The following is a 23,488-nucleotide window of genomic DNA, read 5'->3' as shown; positions in this document are numbered from 1 at the left end:
GTATGCTGTAATTTCATTTTGTGTAATCATGCAAATGCTCATGATTTTTATTAAATTCATCTACCCTTCACATAAGTTGTCATTGTAGTATTAAATCATTTATTTGTTGTACTACTTACGGTTCATAGTTATTAACCTAATAATACATGGCATGTGAAATATCAAATCAATAATGGGACCCACATAGATTAGGTTTTGCAGTTTGTACTACTTTATATAGTTTTTTTTTTTCAAGCTTACCTGTTAGCATCAGAGCTCCTGTTAGTAAGCAAAGTGAGTTAGCATGAGTAGGTCCGCACTGTCGAGGGGTCAAGCCTCGGGGACGCCGGGGGCGGAGCTTGGCACAAAGGGGTTATCAAGAGAGAACACAGCATGCAGTTAGCAGAGACAACATGCGCACTCGTGTCCAAAAGTTTGGGTCATGTGGTCAGTCCGCACCTTCAGGCTGCAGCTGCTTCTTAGGCATGAGGTTCATGGAGGGCGGCATGGACATAGAGGGCATGCGGAAGCCAGCGGGTAGCGTTTCCATGGAGCCCGCCATCATCCCCAGCCCCGCCCCTCCCTCTCGGGCACGAAACCTCTTCCGCCACGACGGAGAGCGGCGAAAAGATTTGTCATCTCCGCTCTGCGGGGTAGGGAGAAGATGAGGCTCGACAATTGCGAACAACAGTTGAATCGAATCAGCAACATGACATGCAGCGTGACCTCCTCGAGTCGTCGGTCGGTCCCCAAGGCTAACAGGTTGTTGAACTCCCTGTCCAGCACCTGGCGGGCCTGAAAAACAACACAACAGATATTCTCAAATGTAACAATCAAGGCAAAAAAAAAAAAAAAAAAAAAACCAGCTTGCGTGGGCTTCCTCCCACTTTCCAAAAAAAAAAAGATCTTAGGTGCATCAAGATCAAAATGATGTCATGTGCATGCCTGTATGGTTGCAACTGTATATGTCCAGTGATTAGCTGGCGAACAATATGGGGTGTATCTAGGCTGGGAAAAATGTCTAGCGAGGTGATCACAAAAATAACTGTTTGACGCAAACAACAAAATAAAACAAAGAAGCCATATTAATTACGATAATTATTGAAGTGCTACCTGATCCTGCATTTCATCTAAATGAGCAAACAAATTATTAGGCCTGACATAGCTACAACTCAAAGTACCGGTAGTAGAGGGCAGCATAAAAGACCCAGTTTAAAAGACCCAGTTTAAGCGCCACTAAACTCTGTCTGCATTCTAGTGGTGATTGGTGATATTACAACTTAAAACGAACCAACTTAACATATTCACGAATGTTTGTTCTTTTTAATATACTTTTTCATATTTTGAATTTTTCCCGGTTTTTATAGGATTTTCTTCGGGGCACGAAGAAATCACTCAGTGTGGTAGTCAGTTGCTCTTTCCTGTTCTACACTATTATAACAAACCTTTGCAGTCTTCAGAAAGCTCCTCCGATCATTTGATGAAAATCAATTCTAAAAAGATTTGACAGTACAGGCCTAGGTGCATCCTGCCTCTCACCCAAAATCAGATGGGGTAGGCTCCAGCTCTTAAAAAAAAAAAAGGATGCATAGATAGAACATTTCAAAATGTCCACACTGGAATCATGGCGACTGTAAGTGTCTAGGTGCTTATTTTTCTGTGAATTAAAGCCACTAAAATTCTCCCGAAATGACAGCGTATCCAAAAATAACTTTTTTTCGCCGCCGCTCCTGTGAGTCATTTGTTCTCCAGCGTGTGATTGGGGAATCGTTTAAGGTGAATTCGCCGGGGATCAGAGAGCAACTGGAGCAGAAGGAAATGCTGGCAGAATGAAGCCGGCAGAAGGAAAAACTGGTTTCGAACATACTGCTGCCTCATCCAGCCTTGTTGAACTCGACAAAGAGGCGGAAAATATGGGACTCAACTCATTATCACTATGAGTCATTGCAAATTGTGCTCATACATGATCCGCACGAACGACATCAACTAATGACTATTTTGCTTCTCCGTGTACTGATTTATGACGTGAGTTGTTGTCGGTCAGCACCTGGGTGTTCTGCATGGGAATCTGCAGGATGAGGGCCAGGCTGCTGTAGTCGAAGGTCTCGTCCAGGGAGAGGAGCGCTCCGTGAACGCCGCTCTCCAACAGGTTGCCGCTGTACTCCCTCAAACCAATGGACTGCACCCAGTGGATCACTTGCTCATTGGTCCACACCAACACATCTAAAGTGGACAAGAGTGAATCCATCATACTTATTCACCGGAACAAGGACCACACGGAGGTTTTTTAATTTGCAATGCGCTGGGCACCACCATAAAGATGGAAAGAGCTTAGAAGGAGACGGGGAGAGAAAGCGAGCGAGATAAAGAGATAATGTGCGTGTCCGCACAGTGTCAAGTGCCTGGCACACTCCCTTTGTCGGTTCGCAGGCCAGCTGTCGGTAAACTTTCCACGCTGGAACAGGCGGCGTGCGTGTGCGTGTCTAAACAGGCTACGGGTCTGATTTGAGCAACAGCTGAATCAAGTTCATGTCCACAACTTGGGGTCAAAAGGGTGAGAGGGCAGGCTAGATGGCTTCGCGTGTTTTGTATCTCTTCGTCACAACAGGCTTTTAACCCAACAGTCTATTTTGGATACATTCACATTTTACATCAAAGCTCGGTTCACCTGCGCTTTGTTCTATTTGGATTTAAATTACAAGCGCTTCCTTCAAGTTACACTGATACTGCGATGCCTCATCGTTGTGTGTGTTTATTCCAAAATAACGGTCAATGGTCATTGATGTATGTAGCGTTAGCATTGCTTTGTTATGTGTGCAAGTAGCCCAATTTTCCCCCCCCCCCTCATCACATTCGAAGGAGAAGACTTAACGGTCGTTTGCAGGAAAATAATGTATGTTCCGGCATTGCCATCGCAACTGCACGCGTGCGCGCGTGTGGAGATTTTTGGCCTTCTTTGGCATGACTCCATGACAGATGAAAAGTGCAGCTGTCGCCAGGCTTTGGCCACTATCTGCCACGAGGCGGCTGTATTCGAGGTTGTCAACGTGTGAAAACGTGAACATGCTTGCTTTATGCTTGTCGTCGATGCAAATCTTACCTTTCATGTCATGTTGGCTGTCCTCTCTCCGACGCTCCAATTCTTTCCTGTCATAATTGAGTCTCTTCAAGCACATGATTCCATACTGCAGACTCGCCCTTGTAAAGACATAAGCAAATAATCGTTTTAATAATCAAAGGGTGGGGGTAGGAGGGGGGGGGGGTGTTAAATCACATACTGTGACGTCACCTTCATTAAATGGCCGATGTCACGTTTTGAAAGAATTTATGCTTTTTGTACCCCCCCCCCCCCTTAATGTTGGCTAAATCGCCTCTAACCCCAATTGAACAGATCCCATAGTTCTACCCTCGTAGTGAAATCAGTCATAAATATATTTATTATTTGTTTTCTATTTGTTGTGATTTCTGGGGGAAAAAAAGTGCAAACATGACTTCGGCAATTATTTGAAGTCTGAAAAGTCGAGTCGAGTCGTTACTCGGTTTAAGCCAGTCATAAATCAAGTCAAAACATTTTTCGCAGGCAAAGAATACAGTGTATTCGCTAATGTGCCACTCTTCATCTATACTTTTATCAATTTTAGCCAAATCCTAAATTTAAATCTGGAGCCGAGTCATGTGACTGGAGCCCCCCCCCCCCTCCTTCTCATGTGCAACTGTACAAAAGCTACACGTCCATGCCGCAGACCTGTGGAAGCTGTCCACCATCTTGAGGTGGCTCCTCAGGTCTTTTTTGGTCAGGTGGTCCAGCATGCGTGCGTCCACCAGACACTCCATGAAATAAGAGCGGTACTGAGGCAGGCCAAGGCTTGGCAACCACTCGTTCCCTATCCACTCGTGATTCATGTCCCCATATGCCAGCGTCTGCAAAGAGAGGAGCGTTATTGATTTTCTCCAATCCAAGACTTCAATATGTGAAAGTATGATTAATAAATCACAACCCGTGCGATGGGGAAATCACCTCAAAATGCGGAGTTCTAGGTTAGATCACAATGTGTGCTCTTTCTTTGTTTTATTTGTTACAGTCTCAAACATTTTCATACGCCGGCAGAGGTGATGCAAGCGTAGCAGATATTATTAATCATGGTTGCAATCCATTTAGCTGTTACAGATTCAAGGTTCAGATAGTGGGGATGCTGACCGACCAGGAAACATTAAATGAACAAAACTATTAATGTTGGTGGAATGTAAACAATAGGCTTTTAAAAGTTCTATAAACCCACAAAAACCTAGTGAGTGGATTTTTTTTACCCTTTAGACCAATTAAAACACTTCAAAATTGCCGTCTTCATTCAATGCTAAGCTAACACGGATTAGCCAAATGAAATCAAAGTATTCATTTGGATACGCTGATTAAAAAAAATCTATATTTTGACAGTGACAATTAGCGAACAGTTTCCTACTGCCTAAATTGAAAGCATGCTTACAAATGTGATTGAAACAAACAAAAAAAAAATTACAGTGGAGCAATGCGAGGGTAGTGTTTGGCACAGCAGCGGAAACTTGGAATTTGAATGTTGGACAACATTGCGAATAAACAGTTTCCAGTTTGACCCTGAAACAGTTTTCATGAAACTTGCAACTTCCTGAAACGTAATTTCGTTCGACATTAGAGATGCGGCTGTATTTAGAAAGAAATTACAAATTGCACCAGCAATGATCACTCACTGAATGAGCTACGGGTGCTAAATTGCTTTCATGTGGGTGAGGGCGGGATTTATGTGATACTGTGTGATTGGACACAATTTGTCAGCGCAGCAATCTCACCTGCGCCCAGCTGCCCTCCTCATTCGCCTGAGTGGCAGCATGACAGGAACAATAAACAAGTTCAAAGAACACACTGATTAAACAAGCACATTTTGTACAAAATGCTTCTTTTTTTTCTTTCCACTCGGAGCTACCTTCAAGAACACATCTACGTGATTTGCCACAAACACAGACCCCAGCGCACATATCACATGAAGCACAGGTTACACGCCACAAACACACACACACTCACACGCACACACAAACACAAGTACCAACACAAGCACAGTGAGGCGTTAGTGTCTATAGTGCGTGTGTTTTTAGTAGACATACTGTAAGCGTGTCGTGGCAGAGGCTGCAGGACGAGGGGGCGGGAAGGGGAGGGGGGTGAGAGTGTTTGTTGGGAGTGGGGTAGAGACAGGGGGAGCACCCAGATGGTACTGACCGCTTTTGTGGATGAAGCCAGGTTCTCCATCTCTTCATGAGTCACCCACACATTTCCGGAGGACTGCTCAGAGGACGTATATATACACACACACACACACACACAGTGTGTATTTTCACACATGATGACCCCCACCCCGTCCACATGTACACGGATACAAACACACAACCACACAGACAAACATTTATTGTGTTGAGCGATGCCAAGGGAGGGAGTGTATTTCAGGCTAGAGTTGTGCGATTACGTGTGTGTTGTATGGAAAGCCATGTGAGTGTTAATCTTCCATATCTCGGTTAAAGTCCATGTACGGGTAGTAGTACAGTCCTCCAGCGTGTTACATCAAGTGCCACCTAAAACAACGTACCGCCACAATGACCGACATTTAAATACAGTAGCATAGCGGGTCTAAGTGTTTCTGAAAATAATGCAGTCTTGCAAGTCACTGTAAAATTTTGCACCATTTGAACATTTACAGTGAGTCTAAATGTAGTGGAAACATGTTTCATGTGCTAAATTGTCTTACTCCCGAGGACAAAGAGCATCCTAGTACATGGACCTCGAGCTGATATCGAGGCTACTGAATAAATACACAAATGGCTTTCCATTGTGTTGTCTCCTCCATGCGATTCATGTTCGCAGAAAAAAGGTACAGTATATAAACCCAAAAAGTGAGAAGTTATCAGCTTATCACCAAACGGTGCAAAGGGGGATGGTGAGTCAAAGAGAGGTTTTCCGTGTACATAATCTAAAGAAAATACAAGTTTAGCGTGGTTGGTACGCACATTTCCTGTCCTTAATGACGAGTATGACCAATTGGCATAGGTGTGTATTTACCGTTCTGGAAGTCAGAGGTGCAGAAGGGCTGGTAAGGGAAACCATCTCCTGGATGGCCAAGCGCAGTTTGAGTCGATGCAGCGGGTTACTGATGCCGATCTCCCTCTGGATCTCCGTGTCAGACAGGGCCGACATGATGGCGCCGCTCTTCACGTTAGCGCGGCACGCTGCCACGTACCAGGCCGGCATGCCCACCCACAACTGGAGAAGGGATCGACAGGTCAAACTGTTATGTAGTAAGGCTGCGTAATGACAAAAAAAACAAAGAAAAATATGAGGTGTAGGACAAATGTCTCCTTAGTACACAAGAAGTGAAATCAGAACCTCCAGCCAGGAGACAACAGTTGGGCCGTCCCACTGCGCAAATGCTAAGCCTCTCTTCCTGGCGTCTTCCAGTAGCTCGTGTCTAACGATGGAATTTAAGACAAAGGAAAACACAGGATTACCAAACAACAAATACAAGTTGAAAAAGAATTCCCACAATGTCAGGAGATTACTGTACTTTTTCTTCATCCGGCGATCTCTCTCCGCTTGGGTGCCCAGTTTGCCCAGAGTCATCGTGTCTCCAATAGCCATGTCAAAGTCTGAAATAAATTTACAGTCTTTATAGCCTGCATCAGCGTGCAACAGTGTGACTTAGTTGAGTCGAAGTTCTGTTTCATTGGGAGAATTATTGGGACATCCCGTTGGCAAAGTAAAATAGGACAAAAATCTACATGAGAAGATGTTTTGCAAGATGTCGGAGTTTGTCTGTTGGGATTTCTGTCCATTGGCCGAGAGGAATATTTTGGGTCAGTGATGTTGGGTGAGAGGGCCTGTTCCACATTCACTCTTTGTAAATACTACGGGTGTGTCAACACAACAGGCACATCATGGGATCCAAGTCGGTCCGTGGTGACAGGAACCATGTTTTGCAATTAAAAAAAAGAAAACATTGTTGTTGCTCATTTTGTCCACCGGAGGGCCAACTGACTACAGTATTACTTGACATTGTGAAATTAGCTGTTTGTCAAGATTTGACGCCTGATATTGTTGCACAAGTGAAGGCCCAAAAGATGGCACGTTTCAGGAGCGAATGAACCCTAGTGTGGCACCCTTGCGCTGCAAAGAATACAGATACTGTATGTGTTTGAACACCATCCATCCATTCACACCATCCATCCATGAATGGATGGACGGATGATGTCCACAACTTGTATGCATTTTTTATGTCTAAATTTACAAGACAGAGCGACAAGTGCACCATCTTTCTGAAAGGTTCTCACTTGAGCTTGTCTGGTGTCAGTTTTGAGGTTATAAAAATTTCCAGATGGATGTGGGAGTCAGTTTAAAATTTGTAGCTCTCAACATGCTGTTTTAGAAAAGGCACAAAGGGCATATAGACTCATTATTTTTGCTGCATTTATACTCATTTCTTATTTTCCAAATGGATTATAAAAAAAGGGACAATATTGGAAACATCATTATCTATACCTTATTAGGGCACAATTTTAGTGGTACAGCCCACTTGAACTCAAATCGTGGTGAATGTGGCCACTGTACTAAAATGACTTTGACACCCCTGCTGTACTATAATTTCATCTTAAACCAGACCCCTGATTGATTTGTCCAAAAAATTTGCTGAATGTGTGTCACCAATAGTCCACAGAGTGAGCCTGCACCTGTTAACGCTGCTAGTGGTTGTCCATCCCTGGCAAAATCCCTGGTCGGCTCCATTCGACCTCCTTTCTCCTTCTTGCCAAACAATCGGCCAATAGATGACTTAATACCTTTCTTCTGCTTTCTGAAATAAATTCAAATGAGACAATAATTAACGAGGCCTTTGTTTTTCCCTGGAAGAAGTGTTGGGATTCAGAGTCCTCTGAGAGGAGGATCTAAACAAACATGATCCTGAAGTACAAGCCAACTCTCATCCCTTCCTGTTGTGCGAGTGTGTTTGTACCCTCGTCCGTCTTCCAGACTGCCCGTGAACTGGGCGAAATTGGTTTCCAGACGTAAACTGCGCGGTGAGGAAGGAGGCGACGTCTCGCACTTGATCGTCGCCTTGTCCACCTCCACTGGTGACTGAAAAAGTCACAAATCTCATCAATGGGAAAGCAGAAATGGAGGAATTGGATGAAGAGGAGATTTAGGAATGAGGGGAAGGGAGACCTTGCAGAAGGAGCAAGCAAGAAATGCACAAGTTGACTTTTGCTGGTGGACTTACTGCAACTTTCCTCCGGTGTTTCCTCAAGTCGCTTGGCTACCAAGTAAAGAAAACGCATGATCACAAAAGAAAGGCCCCATCTCTTCTGAACCTTGTGCTGTCCGTCCGATTCTTACCAGAGTCATGATTCCGAGATGGTGGCTGGTGTTACGCGCGTGGTGTTTAGGCGTCGAGTGGCCGCTGGTAGGCGGCGAGGAGGATGACGCCAAGGATTGGGCCGTGGCCGACGTGGGTAGCGCCCGTGGTCGAAGCGTCACGTTGAGTCCATCCATGCTGCCGCTGTTCATGCGGGACTCAATCTCATCCGAGCGCAGGTCAGCCGACTCTCTCTCCACCTGGATCATCCTGTCCGTACCAAACAAAACATTTTAGCTGAGTGTGCTCAAACATGATCGTTTTCTTGATCTGACCTCTTGTTCCACTGTTACATTTTTTTAATGTGCTGCATATTTCAATAAGAAATGTAATGAATGTAAACACTAAAAGAATCTCTCTAAAGTACAGGGGACTCAATTCTGAGAGGTGACATCAATCAAAAATATTTCACCCCATGGTAACCAAGGTAAACAACATAGCTGAGAAGTCATTGGTTATCATACCATCCACAGTCATGGGTATATGAAGCAAAATGTGGACATCTTGCACACCCACTCAAAATACACAAAGGAGCAAGTAAAAAAGCAACATTTAGAAGTGAGAAGAATTTAGACAGTTTTGTGTTATTGTGTTTTTTACATATGATTTAAATGAATGAGCCATTGATCACAATATGAAAAATGGTGACAATTGATCACAATGATTCGCCCGAGTAGTTTCTGGCTATGCCCTTTAAAGTCTTGAAATAGAGTGTGAATGTTTTTCTAGTCTTTTTTTCTCCCCTGTGATTCACAGGTGACCATTTCAGGATGTGCCCTGGCTTTGACCCCAAAGCCGGCTGGGCTCCGGTACTGATCGTAAACAGGCTAAGAGGTAACAACAGAGGAGTCACGTCACCTTATCTCTTCATTGATGGCATCAAGCTGCTCCTGCAGCATCAAAGCAAGAGTTTGTGCGTCCGATTGACCGCTTGGGGAGAGCATGGCCGAGCTAACGTCATCGTCTAGGTCAGACTCGACCTCGATGTCGCTGCCGAGGAGGTGGCTGACGCTCCCTCGCAGCGAAGGGTAGTCCTGTTCGAACATGCCGCAAACCTAGACACAACAGACACCCGCGAGTGGTCATATATTGAGGAAATAAATACCAGAATATGGCCGGATGATGTAACAGATAAATAAATAACTGGTACACTTAAGGGTTGTTATGAAAATGAACGTGAGACTTACATTCAGAGAGCATGTCCGTGTCAGCAGGTGAGGGACAGATAAAGAGAGGTTAGTAGAGAATGAAGTTGAAGAGTGAAGATCGCGGCATGAAGCTCCTCAGCATAGACCAGCAGCACACAGTAACTTCCGAGCAAAGCAAAAGGTGTGTCAGAAGACTGGCACGGTAACTCGATTTTGGCCACCGTGCTCAGAGGGCCTTTCAGTGTGGATCGGAATGGTTTGGCAAAATACAAAGGTTATTTGCACCTTGTTTGGATCATCTCGAAGCGCTGAGAGTCTTCCCTTTTGTGCCCGCCTGATTACGGTTGTGCTGTAGTGGCCATCTTGGCCCTCCACCACAGAGAAGCGAAGGTCACTTGCACTGCCCAAATGAGACCTGAGGTGACATGAAAAAAAAAAGTCATCAGTGGAAGAGAATTGCTGCCTCTAGATGTCACTGCATACAGTAGACAAGGTTACATCTGTCTTGGCATACTCGTGTGTGCAGTGGTTGGTATTCAATACATTGTGCATAATTTACGATGTGAATGTGTGCGTACCGAGGGTGACTTGAACTTCCATCTCCAAATGCCCCACTGCGACGTTTCAAATGGTCAATCTCGTTCCTCAGTTTCTCAATCTCGCCAATCAGACGTTCCTACGAGATAAGAAAATTCATAATTTAAAGGGAAGTCAAAACTCCTAACATTGTTTTGGACAATAACATGTTCTCTGTCATTTTTGGCCATCATCTGTTTTCTAAAGGTGAGTTGTGATTGGCTGTTTCCTGAGCCCTGAGCAACTGTGAGGTCATTTTCAGTTGAAAGGAACTGACGAAATGGCCGCATGGATTACATTATTGTAAAGAACATTTTGGGGTTGGACTTCCCCTTTAAGTAAAGGCATTGAAACAACACAAGTAAAAGTCACATTAAAAATATATATAATAAAAGCATTTCTTAAATTAATGTTATTACAGCCTTTAGCCAGTTAACAAAATGAAAACAGGAAAGAGCTAGCTTTCTGTTACTGGTTAAAAATAATACATACAACAGAAATGCTGGTTTATCTTCATCTAGAAAAACGTAACCTGGTTTTCTCTTGAGGTACAGTCACCCCTAACAGATAATCCAAGCAAGCTAGTAACCATTGAAAAGTTGTAAGTTTGTTTGACTAGCATCTATTTTGTTAGCATTATGTGACATCTCAAATCAATAAAAAAAAACAAAGTAATCCTACGCGGTATTTAATCCCTCCCTATGGCTGAATTATTTGAATCCGTCAATCGATTTCAAGTACACTGACCCGTGTGTGATGGAATTCTTCCAGCTGTTTCTGACAGTTCTCGAGATCTTGTATAAGAGAGTTCTGGAAGCAAAGACGATGAAATTATGTCAAAATGGACACCAAACGTGCAACACGCATATTCATTTGAGGCCGTAACGAAGTGTTTTGTCCTCGCCTTGTCCTCCAGCGCAGCCATGCGTTCCTTCAAATGGAGCTGCAGCCGCTCATTGGACTCAGTGAGCAGACGGTCCACGGTGTCGGATAAACGCTTGTTGTGTTCTTCATTCATCTTCTCCCGCTGACGAGCCTGACGAACGCAGACAATATACCAGACCTCATTTTATTTTAATTGTTCACGCCGCTTGATCGAGATCTTTCTGCATGGGTTGAAAGCATGACGTGTGTACTTCATCAAAGAAGACTGGCTGCCGGATAAACTACGGGTCAGCTCGGTAAATAATGTGTCTTGTATATTGACAGCCATTTTGTGGCAATAAAAAGCTACGCCTATTGAAGTAAATCAAGTCAGACACCCAGACACACATTCCGAGAGATTGCCATCAACTAAATATAGACAAACAATGGCAGTGTGAGAGGAAAAAAATTAGCCAAGTGGGAATTATTCCAAATCTAAAGATAGCGCCAAAATCACTCTTATATTTCAAATCAGGGAGAGTGGGAGAATGTGTCGCGGGGACGATATGTGGATTTGGTTCAAATTCATGCAACAATGAACCAGGAAAATGATGTGTGTGTGTGTATGTGTGTATGCATGAGGTAGCACAGAAGCGAGGCATCCAACTAATATGAAGCATCAGTCGACACACACACACACACGCACATAGACACTGAGAGGTCAGAGAGACCCTGCAGGGCACGCACACACATTCTTTGGCACAAACACACATACAAACCCTTCCTAGTTCTTGGTTCTTCTCCTCCAGTTGCGATTCCAGCTGTCTGAGCCGCTCCTCCACGTTGCCATGACGCTCCTCAGCCTAAAAGCGCAGACACTTATTCATGCATCTGCACACAGTGAGCTAGTCCTTGCTAAGTGAAATCATAGATTCATACATTATAAGCTGTATGGATCAGGGAAAAAAAAAAACACTCTTCATGGTAGTGTCCCAAATGTAGAAGTCACCTTTGACTGCTAAACTGTCATTTGTTTGACGTTTCCAACCTGCTGACTCTTTTTATTCCTTGACTTATCATCAAGTTTCAATGACCATGCATTGATGTTTTCAGAATGTGTGTGTGTGCGTGCGTGCGTGTGCGTGCGTGTAACCTTGGACAGTGCGGCTACTCGCTGTGCCAACTCAGCCTCCACCTCTGGCAGCGTCTCAGCCTTTCTCATGGTTTGAGCCAACCTCTGCTCAGCCATCTCCAGCATCTCCTGCAGCTGGCGCACCTTCTCTTCGCTCTGATTCACAAAGACACACACGCATACACAAACACATATTGGAGCTAAGTGTGACAGCAGTATGCAGGAGACAGTCGTGTAGCTAGCGAGAACACGCTCATGTGGAAGACGCTGCTTGAATTCCCAGTCGAGACCTGAACTCAAATTCACCCTGCACTTCACATGAACCTTCTCCACTCGATGAAAACTTCCCATTACCTTTCATACACATACTATCGACCCAAATATGTACATTTTCATAACTAGTGCTAATATTTCTGAGACATACCTGTCAAAAATAATTTTGTGCAAATAGTCAATTTTTCAATTCTGACCGATGATGCATGTTCTGTATTTCAATGGACAGGGTGTCATCACTTAACAACAAGAGTTGCAATACAATGGCAGTGATGGAATCTTCATTTGAATGTAGGACCAGTAACTAATTCAGTTTACACCGTTTCTAACCATCATATGCTGTACCGAGCCCCCCCATATATTTTTAAATTACCTGTCTGTGATAAACCCATTATGTCCGGCCCACTTTAGCGAACCTTCACCTGCTGGTGACACTATTAAGAGACATCAAGTTATAGATTTTCCTGTTAGTTTAGCGTTTTAAAAAAATAAATGGCAAAGGAAGGAAAGAGTTAGCTTTACTCGTAGTTAACCGTTTAAAAAATACAATCATGTATGTTGTGTCAGGACACGAAAGTTGTTAACAAAGAATAATGACAGCAAGTAGTTTTACATGCCAGTATATTGAGCCATGTTAGCTATTTTGCTAGCTACCCTTATTGGCTACATTTGACAAAATGATTTTAGCCCCAACTATTCCTTATGTTCTGGGTTGCGAAATGGAGTGATTTGTGATCCGGCGCGAAAATAATATTGCTGCAGCGGAGGATAGAACAACCAACTAATGGTTCACGATTTAATCTGTCAATGCTGAGGAAGTAAGCAGCTCCTTTGTTTTCCGAGTGGCAACTTTGGTCATATTGTGCCCACTGTTGGCTCGATATGCTAAATATACCACAACTGAGATTAGCATCAAGGCAGCCATTTTATGTGCTTTGATAGTATCATAATTCTAAATTAAAGCACTGCTCGGTGTGTGTGTAACCTGTCTGTGCAGGGAGTCCTTGGTGGCCAGTTCGTTCTCCAGCTTGTCATTGAGGTCGTGGATATGTGTGGTTTCTCGCTGGGCGGCAAGGTAACGTTTTTCCAACGTTGTTATTCTTTCCTCCATGTCTTCCCTCTGCAAGCACAGAGACACAATCATATTCAAACACAAAAAAACAAAATAACTTTCACTGCAATGTGTGTCATGCTAAAAGGCATTAATACAAGTCTGGTTGGCAATATGATCATTCAGATGTACAGTATTTCAAATGTCCATATTTAAGGAATTCAAAATGGGTCTCATCTATTAAATGTCAGTTGTTGTTTTTTTTAACACAGACATAAGTATCGGTTTAATCTAGTTATTGACTGTGCAGTTAGGGGTTAACCTAAATAATGGATGTAATATCCTGTACTCAAGATTAATGAGACCTTCAAGGTCAGAATATCAAGGTTCAACGCTCATTATTCACAACTTTAGTGAGATTGATTGCTATGAGCTTCATGCGAACCATAATAAATTATGTTTTATTTCACTTTTATCTTATTTTGCTGTACCTTGCACCTTTCCTCGTTTCCACGACAAAAACATTCTACATTTTAGATTCACGCCCTTCACCTCTCTCTGGTCCCTCTGCTGTTTGATTGACAGCTCCTCGCTGCGACTCAGCTCTCGCCGGGCACTCGCCAACTCGGCCTCCAGCTCGGCCACACGACCGTTAAGAGAGGCGGAGTGCTCGCGGGTCTGAGAGAGCTCCTTAGTCGTTCTGTCCAGCAGCTCTTGAAGCTCAGACACACGGCTGCCGTCATCATGAACATCTATGGAGCCGTTGGGAAGTCTCTGCAAGGTGGACGTGCACAGTTCATGGAGATGCGAGCCACCAAAAATAATCTCTTGGTCTGAGTGGTGCCGTTTTTAACATTGTTAATGACAACAACAAAGATGGCTGATAAAGATGGATGACCTAGATAACACACTGGCGAGTTTATGCAAACGTGGATGTTTGATGCTACGCGGCCATGTTGTTGTTTTGATATTCCTTCTCTCTTCACAGCTCAAAGTGAAGTGGATTAATTGAGCAGACCTTAAGGGATACATATTTAGACAGGCAACCCAGTGGGCAGTCCATGTTATTTGGACTCTATTGCTTAATAATGAACACAGAAACAGACGGGCACCCCCCCCAAAAAAACCACAAGGTATATTACAAGTAAACCATTTGAAATGGTGCAATTAAACACACCAGGTGCTTCTCTCGCTCGTTTGTTTTTAGAGAATCAAACGTTCCAAACTGGCTGAAAATGCCCGTGATCTTTTGCTCCCTTTTTTAAAAATGAGAAATTACCCTGAAGCTGAAGCCAAATGTATCAAAAAACACTCAAAAAACAAACAGCTTGTTCAAGCACAAGATGATGTTTCAAACATGGGTTGGGAGTACCACTATTTTAATAAGCGATCACGTAAGGTCAATTCAGCCAAACACCTAGTAACCACTCTTAGTTAAATTTAAAGTAGAAATAATGTAGCCGTGCGCCGTAGACAGACTGTCATAAAAGAAAGCACAGAGCAGAAAAACAATCACACAGTCAGGAAGACCTTCCATGGAGGTTTGGATCCATCTGCTCGCTCCGCCGAGTCGCCATCCTTCCTTTGTCTCACCATGCTCAGCTGTATTGTAGAATGAAAAAAAAAGTACAATCATAGTCACATTTCATTCTTTTCTGAGTGAATCCATGAACTAAACTCCCAAGAGCTGCAAGCCTTTCTAACTTGAAACGGTCTTATAAGACTCATACAGTCCGCTTTGACTGAGCCTTTTATGAATATTTCTTTTTTTATCGTCTCTTATAGGACATCCATAGCCAGAGGCCTTGCAAAAACATTATTTGATTATTTTGACCACTCGCCTGTAATTTGATCAACGTTGATGTTTAATTTCGTTTAATTTCCATTTTCAGGCATTTTTGGATCCACGATTCAAAAAAAGCACTTTTTTCCAATGGTGACACAGTGACACACACGACCTGTCTACGAGATGCTGTCCTAACTTAGTGAAGCATTCTCACGGTAAGAAATGGCTTCTATTCTCTCCAGTTTTTTTTTCTTCCTTTTTTTTTAGTTTGATCAAACGGTTGCAATCACCTCACCTCTTGTGTGGTAGCTGACAGCTGTCCCTCCAGGGTGGATACCCTCTCCAGAGCCACGCGAAGCCTCTCACGCACCTGACCAACACACACACACACACACACACACGATAGTCTTACACCACCCGTGTCCCACGTAAATTGAGTTAGGTGTCTTTTTTGACCTATGTTTTGTTTTAATAACCAGTCTTGCAATGTAATGGAGTATAAATACTGAGTTAATGCGCTTAATGGGTTGTGATGCCAAAAATACGGGCGCACATTTTGTTTCTCTGTGAAGGCTTGCGCTCTGCTGGGTGTTATTCCAGTCATTTAATTAAGTACGTATGGTTACCAAGGAGTTTGTTTCCCACAACAGTGGCGAATTTGTAAAATGGGGTCCTTATAAGTGCTTCTAAATTGCTTAATGCCTGTGATGATGTCTTTGCAAATCAATTAGAGCACTGGTGTCAAATCCTAGGTACGCGGGCCATAAAAGAAACTTAAACAATAGGTAAATAAACCGTTATTCTTGACTTCTTTATATGGTTTCAGTCATAACGGCCCTCCAAGGAAAACACTAACTAAAATGTGGACCGCGACAAAAATGAGTTTGACACCCCTGATTTAGAGTTTCAGTATTTATAACGTTCACAAGAATGACAGAAGCAAAACGGACCATTAAAAGGTGGGCTCAATATTCCACAAGCAGTCGGTTATTCCCTTGCTGTTCTTATCAATGCCAGTGTATCAACTGATTCGCACAGTGCCGTTAAACATTCACAATCAATGAACAATTTATACTCAACTCCTGTGGTTTCCTTCCTATTAAGTGGTACCGCCGTGTGTTGGCACAAATGAGGGTATGACAGAGTGTCCTAGTTATCCATAACGTTTGAAGGCGTTCACCTTTTCATCCAGAGCCTTGTGATGTTCAAACAAGGACTTGAGGGCTTTGAGGACCTCGACCTCACTGGAGACTCCAGATGGTGGGGGGGGCTGCCTCTTCACAACCGTCATCCTGAGACTGCGCTCGTGACGAGACACCAAACACTCCAGGTGCTCCAGAAGCAACTACACACACACACACACACACCCGCATTCCCACGCAAGTGCACACCCACGTGAAACCATTTTAATCAGTACTACAATGCATATAGTCAAAGGCACACATAATGGATTGAAATAAAATAAAATATTTTGTTCAATCTCATCTGAGACGTGCTGACGTAAACGCGCAGACACAAACACAGAAGCTCATTCATGCACACGCACCCTGGTGTTGTTCCTTTCGGCTTTCAGCTCCGATATTTCTTCCTCTTTCTCCAGCAGCTGCTCTCGACATATGTTCAGCTCCTTGGTGAGGGTGGCAAACTCCTACATCACACACACACACACACACACATGTGCATCTGAGGTTAATATTGTATCAGCTATCATCTTGGTAGGCTGTCATCTTGGGGAATTAGGCGCATCTGGGTAAAAACAGATATGTTGACTTTATTCATTTGGCACCTGAGTTTGAAAGGATTGCGATGTTTCGCTCTCGAGATGTTGTTTATATGAAACATAACCAGTTAGTTGTTGTTTGTTTGTTTATTTAACATATATACAGTACTCCGGGCGGCTCATCAGCTAGTTCCTGCGGAAGGCTGGTAAGGTGGGCCTTCGGCCCACAAAAGTGTTGTTGCTTAGTTCAACTTTTTGTTCATCTTCATTGCTTATCGCGAAAATAAAGAGATGTTTAGCTCTACTAAATAACAAACAATTTCATTGCAATGCTTGTGGGTAGACAACATTTTTTCGCTAAGATGCCCGCGCGATCATAGTGAGCCACCGCCTGAGCGGCGCAGTGGCGGCGCGCAGTGGCGGCGCGCAGTGGCGGCGCGCAGTGGCGCGGTGAAGTAGGTACGTTTTGAAAAGGGACAGACGGAAGGACAGACCGCGTGCGGGACGACGCGCAATATATATATAGATTAATTTGACAGAAAATATGGTAAGTAAAAAGGAAAGAGAAATCAGTCATCATTCAACACAGTTATTATGTTCAAGGGAGTAGGAAGAAGTAAAAAACGTATCTAGTCCTACCCCGTGTGTGGGTAGTATATTGTATATGTAGTATATTTTGTGACAATTAGTGCAATGACAATTTGTTTTTCCGTTCCATTTCTGCCGTCTACTACATCTGCAAAGGTAGTGAGTACAACGAGATTGTAACTGATAGTTTTCGAATCACTTCCAAAGTTTGACCTCACTCACAAAGATTAGCCCCGGTAGCTCAATAGTGTCTCGCTTGTGGCCATGTGCTTCTATTTGTTTGAATACCTTGTTTCTTGCGGTGCTTTTCTGGCTTTTGACCAATGAAATACTCACGGGCTTATGCTTTCCCTCCTTGTCTTAAAACGCACACACACACACACATTTCATGGTATTCACCCAAACCTTCATTTCACCTCACATATATCTTCACCCTACATTCTAATGATTTATTTCAATGTGACCTGCCTTCCTGCTCAGGTCATGAAGTCATTCAGGTTAATGCGTGAGCTGTAAATCTAGATTTACAGGTCCCATTTGAACAGTTGCAAAGCATGCGTTATGAAGTCGCTGTATTTCATCCAGTCGGAGCTTGGAGCGTTTATTTACTCATCTGCCGAGAATACCAGGTGTCTATCTTAGACGATGACTTTTCTTTGTACACATTTGGGGGATTTGGGGACCCCAATTTCCCAACACAGTTTCTAGTTCGTTAGCGGGATTAATCGGACAGACCCAAAGCCATCAGAATTTGATCATTTTGGTTTTGCGGTTTCTATAAGCATATGATTCCCTTGTCTATAGTTCGCATATAGACATTGAAAAACAGCGCTGCCAACTTTGAGAAGTTTCATGATCATCACACTCCTCAACCCATTGTTGAGCATCATCATTTTTCTGCCGGCAGCCTTTGAACAGCCACAAGTCAGAAGTAACGTAACTCTTTATCGCTCTTCCAAGCATCTATTGAATCGCGTCGACTTTCCCTGGCTTCATACGAATGCCTGCCGTAGGAGGTTTGCAACGCTTGTTCCAATGTCAACTGGCGAGCCATGGGTTCCACTATGAAACGCCACCTACATCATAAACATGTGCGGCATTAAACGCGTCTTTAAATGTCATGTTGATGCGATGTTAACGTGTCAGGAGTAGAATGTATCCTGCGCTCTCCCTGCTGGTTAACTCGTGATCATGAATCTGTCAAAAGTCTATTTGACATTTATAGACCCATCTAATCCATTCAGCCATCTATCGCTCGAAAGGTCACACTGAACCCTCTTCTTAGATTTCTGAAACTACACGGCGTAATTCAGTTCCGAAACAGACACACGAGTCACGCGACTGATGGGATTCAAGGTGGGAAGAGAAAACAGGTCAGCATTTTTGATTGACTTTGCCTTATACCGCACGGGGTGCACAAGCAGACAGCCGCTCAGGCCACAAATCCACCAACAGATGTTGGCTCTCACCGTCTCTTTCAATCACTGCAAAAAAGGCTCAACGGGCCACTGACTTGCAAGTTTATCCGCTCATCCCGCTGCCTTTTGGGAGCGCTCCGCTTCTCCACATGTACTCTCCCAAAACACAAATATGTGAAAATTTCATTTTGTTGGGAGAGTCTTACAGAATTGAATATGAAGCCTATCCCCCAATAGAACATAAAATGATGCAATCACTGTCCGGATGAATAAAAATCTCCATTTAATTTCACAGCAGTTTTTTCCCCCCGGCACGAAGACATACAAACCCGCTTCGTTGTGCGCGTGATACAATCGTAACCCCTCCAAACCATGTAAGGTCGGAAGAATCAGGGGGTATTTTTTCTACTTCACAACAAGCGTAGCTGGCTGACAAGGCCGGGTCGACATCTGTCAGAGGTTATATCACACCGAGCAGAGAGACCGTTCCGGGCCTCTGCCTCCAACCACATTGTGAGATAGCAAGCAGGGAGCGAACACTGCTGAGCCCAGACATTGTCAAAGGATTGCTCTCTTTCGCTTCCTTAAGCAGTTTGGGATTAAAGGATGAGGAAAAAAATGTGTGTGTCAGTGTGTGTGTATGTGTATAGAGAGAGAGAGAGAGAGAGAGCAAAAAAAAGCTTTCAATCAGACACATGCAATCCCAAAAAGATTTTTTTTCATGAAAGTGCTCATCCTTTTGTGTGAGTGCGTGTATGTGTGTGTGTGCGCGTGTGTGTGTGTGTGTGTGTGTGTTATGTTTGGTAAACAGTGCATTAGTGTGTTTCTCATTTGCTGAGAGGTTTTCAATGTGGGGAGTTTAACCTGCATCACCTCAACTCGCCTCAATCATCCACTCAGTAGTTCCTGAAAATTCCAAGATATACAGTATTTTGCATTAAATTGTGCTTCATTCCACATTCCACAAGGGAAAAAAAAAGAAATAGACATTTATTGTTTTGTTATATTTGTTAAAACGGTCATCATGATGTGACAACAGTACCTGGTAAATGATCTATGAAAAAAAAATCACCCATCACCAAAAAAATAATTTTAAGTGTGTTCTTATTGCTCTCTCTCTCTCTCTCTCTCTCTCTCTCTCTCTCTCTCTCTCGCTATTGTTATTGTTATTGTTATTGTTTTTTTTGCAACACTTACTCAAAAAGATGGATTACCATCATAGATGACGTTACGTGATGGCATCTGAACATCACGCGAGATCTCATCATCCGTTTGTAATCTGAGCGTGTTTTTTTTTCTTTTTCTTTGACATGACGGCATTCCCTTTTACACAAGTGTCGCTCCACCACTTTTAGGGCTTTAATATTTCCACAGAAGGCGGAATATTGCCGATCTGACTTCATCCCATTATTGCATATTGGCATTTATACACAACAGACACCCAGAGGAAAAAAACAATCCATGATTTAACAGCCTATATAAAATGGGATAATAATAATGAATGAAGGCTGAGAAAAATAAAGGCCAAGAGATGATTCACATATGACACATCCAAAAGAAAAATAAGTCGGAGACAGCAAACAAGTTGCCCTCTAACACCTTTTTTGGGTGTGAATAGCTAGTGAGTTATCTGCTGAGTTGACGCCGTCTTGCACACTTCTGTTGCCCTGGCAACAGGGCATCGGGAAAGTGTTTGAGCAGGATACCAACAGCAAGTTTTGTCAAACGACTGTAGATGTTTGCACATGCAAACAAGCACAAGCCCACCAAGACACATCTCTGCAGGGAGGAGCAACTGGATGCAGCGTTGCAATTTTTCACAGGAAAAAAAGTTTATTTTACTCTCTGAGTACTCCAGTTTGGAAGCTTTTTTGCCCATAGGGATGACTGTGACCGTGGATGGTTGTCAGTAAATAAATAAGTACTGTACTTGACATTGTTAACCCTTCTAATTGCGTCAATAAGATGTTGAATGTTCCCCGATAAGAAAATGTTCATAATCTTCTTTAAAAAAGCGCAAATGAATAGGATTATGAGAGTACAAATTTGTTGATGAATGAGGCTTAGCAAATGGAGTCCTGCAGGGATAACATCTCAGGCCCTTGAAGTTTTCAGGTTGAGTGTAAAAAGTGGCACATCTTGATTTCTGTGCCGGTGCAGGACAGCGTGTTTTGTAATGTTGTCTTCAATGAGTATCTGCATTAGCTGACAGAAAGACTTTTAAAACACATTTTCGCTTTCGAGAAGGCAACACATGTTAATTTTGTCTTGAAAAAAAAAATCACAAATACGAGATCAAGAAGAAGGTCAGGGCATGAGTCGATTGAGGCGTATAAAAACTAAGTCAATGTTCCGATGTACTATAAGTGCCTGAAAAGGAAGCTTTAGGTTGTTTAGAAAGTCAATTGACATTTACTTGAAGGACTTCTGACAGTATATGAAACAAACTTCATGTACGGATAATACTTGGCGTTGATCTTTAATTATTCATTCATTCATTCATCTTCCGAGCCGCTTGATCCTCACTAGGGTCGCGGGGGGTGCTGGAGCTTATCCCAGCTGTCTCCGGGCAGTAGGCGAGGGACACCCTGAATCGGTTGCCAGCCAATCACAGGGCACACAGAGACGAACAACCATCCACGCTCACACTCACACCTAGGGAAAATTTAGAGTGTTCAATCAGCCTGCCACGCATGTTTTTGGAATGTGGGAGGAAACCGGAGCACCCGGAGAAAAGCCACGCAGGCCCGGGGAGAACAAGCAAACTCCACACATGGAGGCCGCAGCTGGAATCGAACCCGGTACCTCTGCACTGTGAAGCCGACGTGCTAACCACTGGACTACCGGGCCGCCGATCTTTAATTAAAACATAGAATATCATACTGGAAGCTTTCTTACCTTTATAACAACATTGTTTTTCCTTAAGCACAACATGCACAAAGTTTTTTTTTTGTAGTCTAAGTCACTTCTCAGCAGCCATTGAAGGCCTGAGACCGGAATAGCATCCATTCATGTATCCCAGTCAGTCTTCCTTCATTAAACAAAACCTGAAGGACAAAACCTAAAAGAGGACAGGGGAAGAGAGGATGAGAGTTGAAGTCTTCCTCTCCTCGGCCCAAAGGAGAAACACAAAGACTTTTTGTTGTGCATCAGTTCGTGTGCAGCTGAGCACATGCCACAACCGACGAGAGAATCCCACTCATTACACGACGTATTGAGTTTGTCGCTTTGTCGAAGCGGAATACGACAGGATACAAGCGCCCACATCAACTAGAGAGAAGCACCTTTTTTCTGCATATCGCTTTGAAACATCAATCATTTCATGGCAGGCTGACTAAAGCATGGGGTGAAACGTGAGAAAAGGTGGTGGCGGGCGGGGAGGTGGGGGGGGGGTGGGAACGAAAGGAGGCCATGTCAGTCCTAAAAAAGGAGCCATCGACAGTGAAATCAATACAGCCAAGGACATATGGCTTATTTCCGCTGAAGACTATCCATCACTGCTAGAGTAGTATCCGCACTCCGCACGCCATTCCCTACCTGGTACATGTAGGTATTAAAGTGGGTCCCATTCTGCAGGTGGATCTTCACCGTGGGGTTCATGGTGGAGGCTAAACATAGCAGGTCGCTCAAACAGAACCCCCATGAAAAGAGAGAGAAAGAGCGGGAGGGGGATGGCGAAGAGTTGGATTCACAAGCTGTTCCTTAACGCTATTCCCTCTGCCCTCCGACACGGTAACAACACTCTTGCTAGCTGGCCTGAGAGAGGGGAACGTGAGTGAAAGCGAGAGGGAGGAGAGATAGATAGAGAGAGAGAAACAAGGGCAGGCAGAGTCAAGGGGATTGAGGTACATTTGGGTTTTTCATCAGAGCGAAAGACAACATTCAGAGGATGCAGGGAGGAGGAGGAGGAGGAGGAAGCAGGTGAGCGGCTGGTTGTGATCAGCTGATGGAGGAAACGACAGGAAGGGTTCAGGGGAGGGGAGGACCAGCCACCTGTTCGCTGTCTCACATGGACACACAAATGCTGATACATTTAAACCACTAAAGTCAAATAGATATAATTCAGCCAAAGTATATGCTGCAAAAGTTTTTTTTAAAAATCTAGACACTGATCCACCAAAGGAAAATACCTACTTATGACTTGAAACATTTTTACAAAGCACATTTTTTCTTTTTATCTTCTCCTCTAGCTATCGACGTCTTTATTTTAAAATGTTAAAAGTTGCAGGCAGCTAAGCAGCTGCATGTCTTAAAAACGTTCGATGAAAACGTCACAGAATAAATAGCTCCGAACATTTTCGACAGTCAATAAAATGGTCCAAAATGTCAGCGTTAACTGAAATGTGAATGTTTCGTTTCGCGTTGTTTTAAGTTTGATGGAAAACAAAAAAGTGCAGAGAGTTCCCAGGCTCAGCAGCATCTCTTAGAGAATTACTAAACGTTCAAATAAAGAATTATCACACCGGAGTGAGCGGTGTTTGCGTTTGTCTGGTCACGTCCTGTTTTATTTTGAAAGAATGACTCTCCTTT

The 23,488-nt window shown here is 43.5% G+C and overlaps 1 protein-coding gene across 8 annotated transcripts in view; it reads right to left on the bottom strand.

The window, feature by feature from the left end:
- The window catches only part of ppfia4 (PTPRF interacting protein alpha 4), a 49,512-nt gene that overhangs the window by 1,918 nt on the left and 24,106 nt on the right, over positions 1-23,488 (bottom strand). For 2 of the 8 annotated variants that reach the window (XM_052076840.1, XM_052076841.1), the window contains exons 3-30: positions 16,779-16,880; positions 16,413-16,577; positions 15,528-15,602; positions 14,977-15,048; positions 13,999-14,220; positions 13,381-13,515; positions 12,144-12,278; positions 11,770-11,853; positions 11,031-11,162; positions 10,874-10,936; positions 10,129-10,226; positions 9,836-9,965; positions 9,261-9,457; positions 8,384-8,612; positions 8,268-8,303; positions 8,004-8,125; positions 7,723-7,844; positions 6,564-6,645; positions 6,386-6,467; positions 6,062-6,262; positions 5,228-5,290; positions 4,804-4,830; positions 3,725-3,900; positions 3,080-3,177; positions 2,027-2,202; positions 706-774; positions 439-625; positions 241-337 (exon numbers count right to left, since the gene is read on the bottom strand). In XM_052076840.1, the coding sequence (XP_051932800.1) occupies positions 279-337; positions 439-625; positions 706-774; positions 2,027-2,202; positions 3,080-3,177; positions 3,725-3,900; positions 4,804-4,830; positions 5,228-5,290; positions 6,062-6,262; positions 6,386-6,467; positions 6,564-6,645; positions 7,723-7,844; positions 8,004-8,125; positions 8,268-8,303; positions 8,384-8,612; positions 9,261-9,457; positions 9,836-9,965; positions 10,129-10,226; positions 10,874-10,936; positions 11,031-11,162; positions 11,770-11,853; positions 12,144-12,278; positions 13,381-13,515; positions 13,999-14,220; positions 14,977-15,048; positions 15,528-15,602; positions 16,413-16,577; positions 16,779-16,880 (3,339 nt within the window). In that variant the 3' untranslated portion in view covers positions 241-278. Of the gene's footprint in view, positions 1-240; positions 338-438; positions 626-705; positions 775-2,026; positions 2,203-3,079; positions 3,178-3,724; positions 3,901-4,803; positions 4,831-5,227; positions 5,291-6,061; positions 6,263-6,385; positions 6,468-6,563; positions 6,646-7,722; positions 7,845-8,003; positions 8,126-8,267; positions 8,304-8,383; positions 8,613-9,260; positions 9,458-9,835; positions 9,966-10,128; positions 10,227-10,873; positions 10,937-11,030; positions 11,163-11,769; positions 11,854-12,143; positions 12,279-13,380; positions 13,516-13,998; positions 14,221-14,962; positions 15,049-15,527; positions 16,578-16,778; positions 16,881-22,495; positions 22,822-23,488 lie in introns of those variants that run through there. The other 6 variants (XM_052076845.1, XM_052076842.1, XM_052076843.1 and 3 more) reach the window with 6 other exon arrangements.

This window comes from Hippocampus zosterae, chromosome 9, assembly GCF_025434085.1.
Source record: "Hippocampus zosterae strain Florida chromosome 9, ASM2543408v3, whole genome shotgun sequence".
Classification (NCBI taxonomy): Eukaryota; Metazoa; Chordata; class Actinopteri; order Syngnathiformes; family Syngnathidae; genus Hippocampus; species Hippocampus zosterae.
This window is presented reverse-complemented; position numbering and strand designations above follow the sequence as displayed.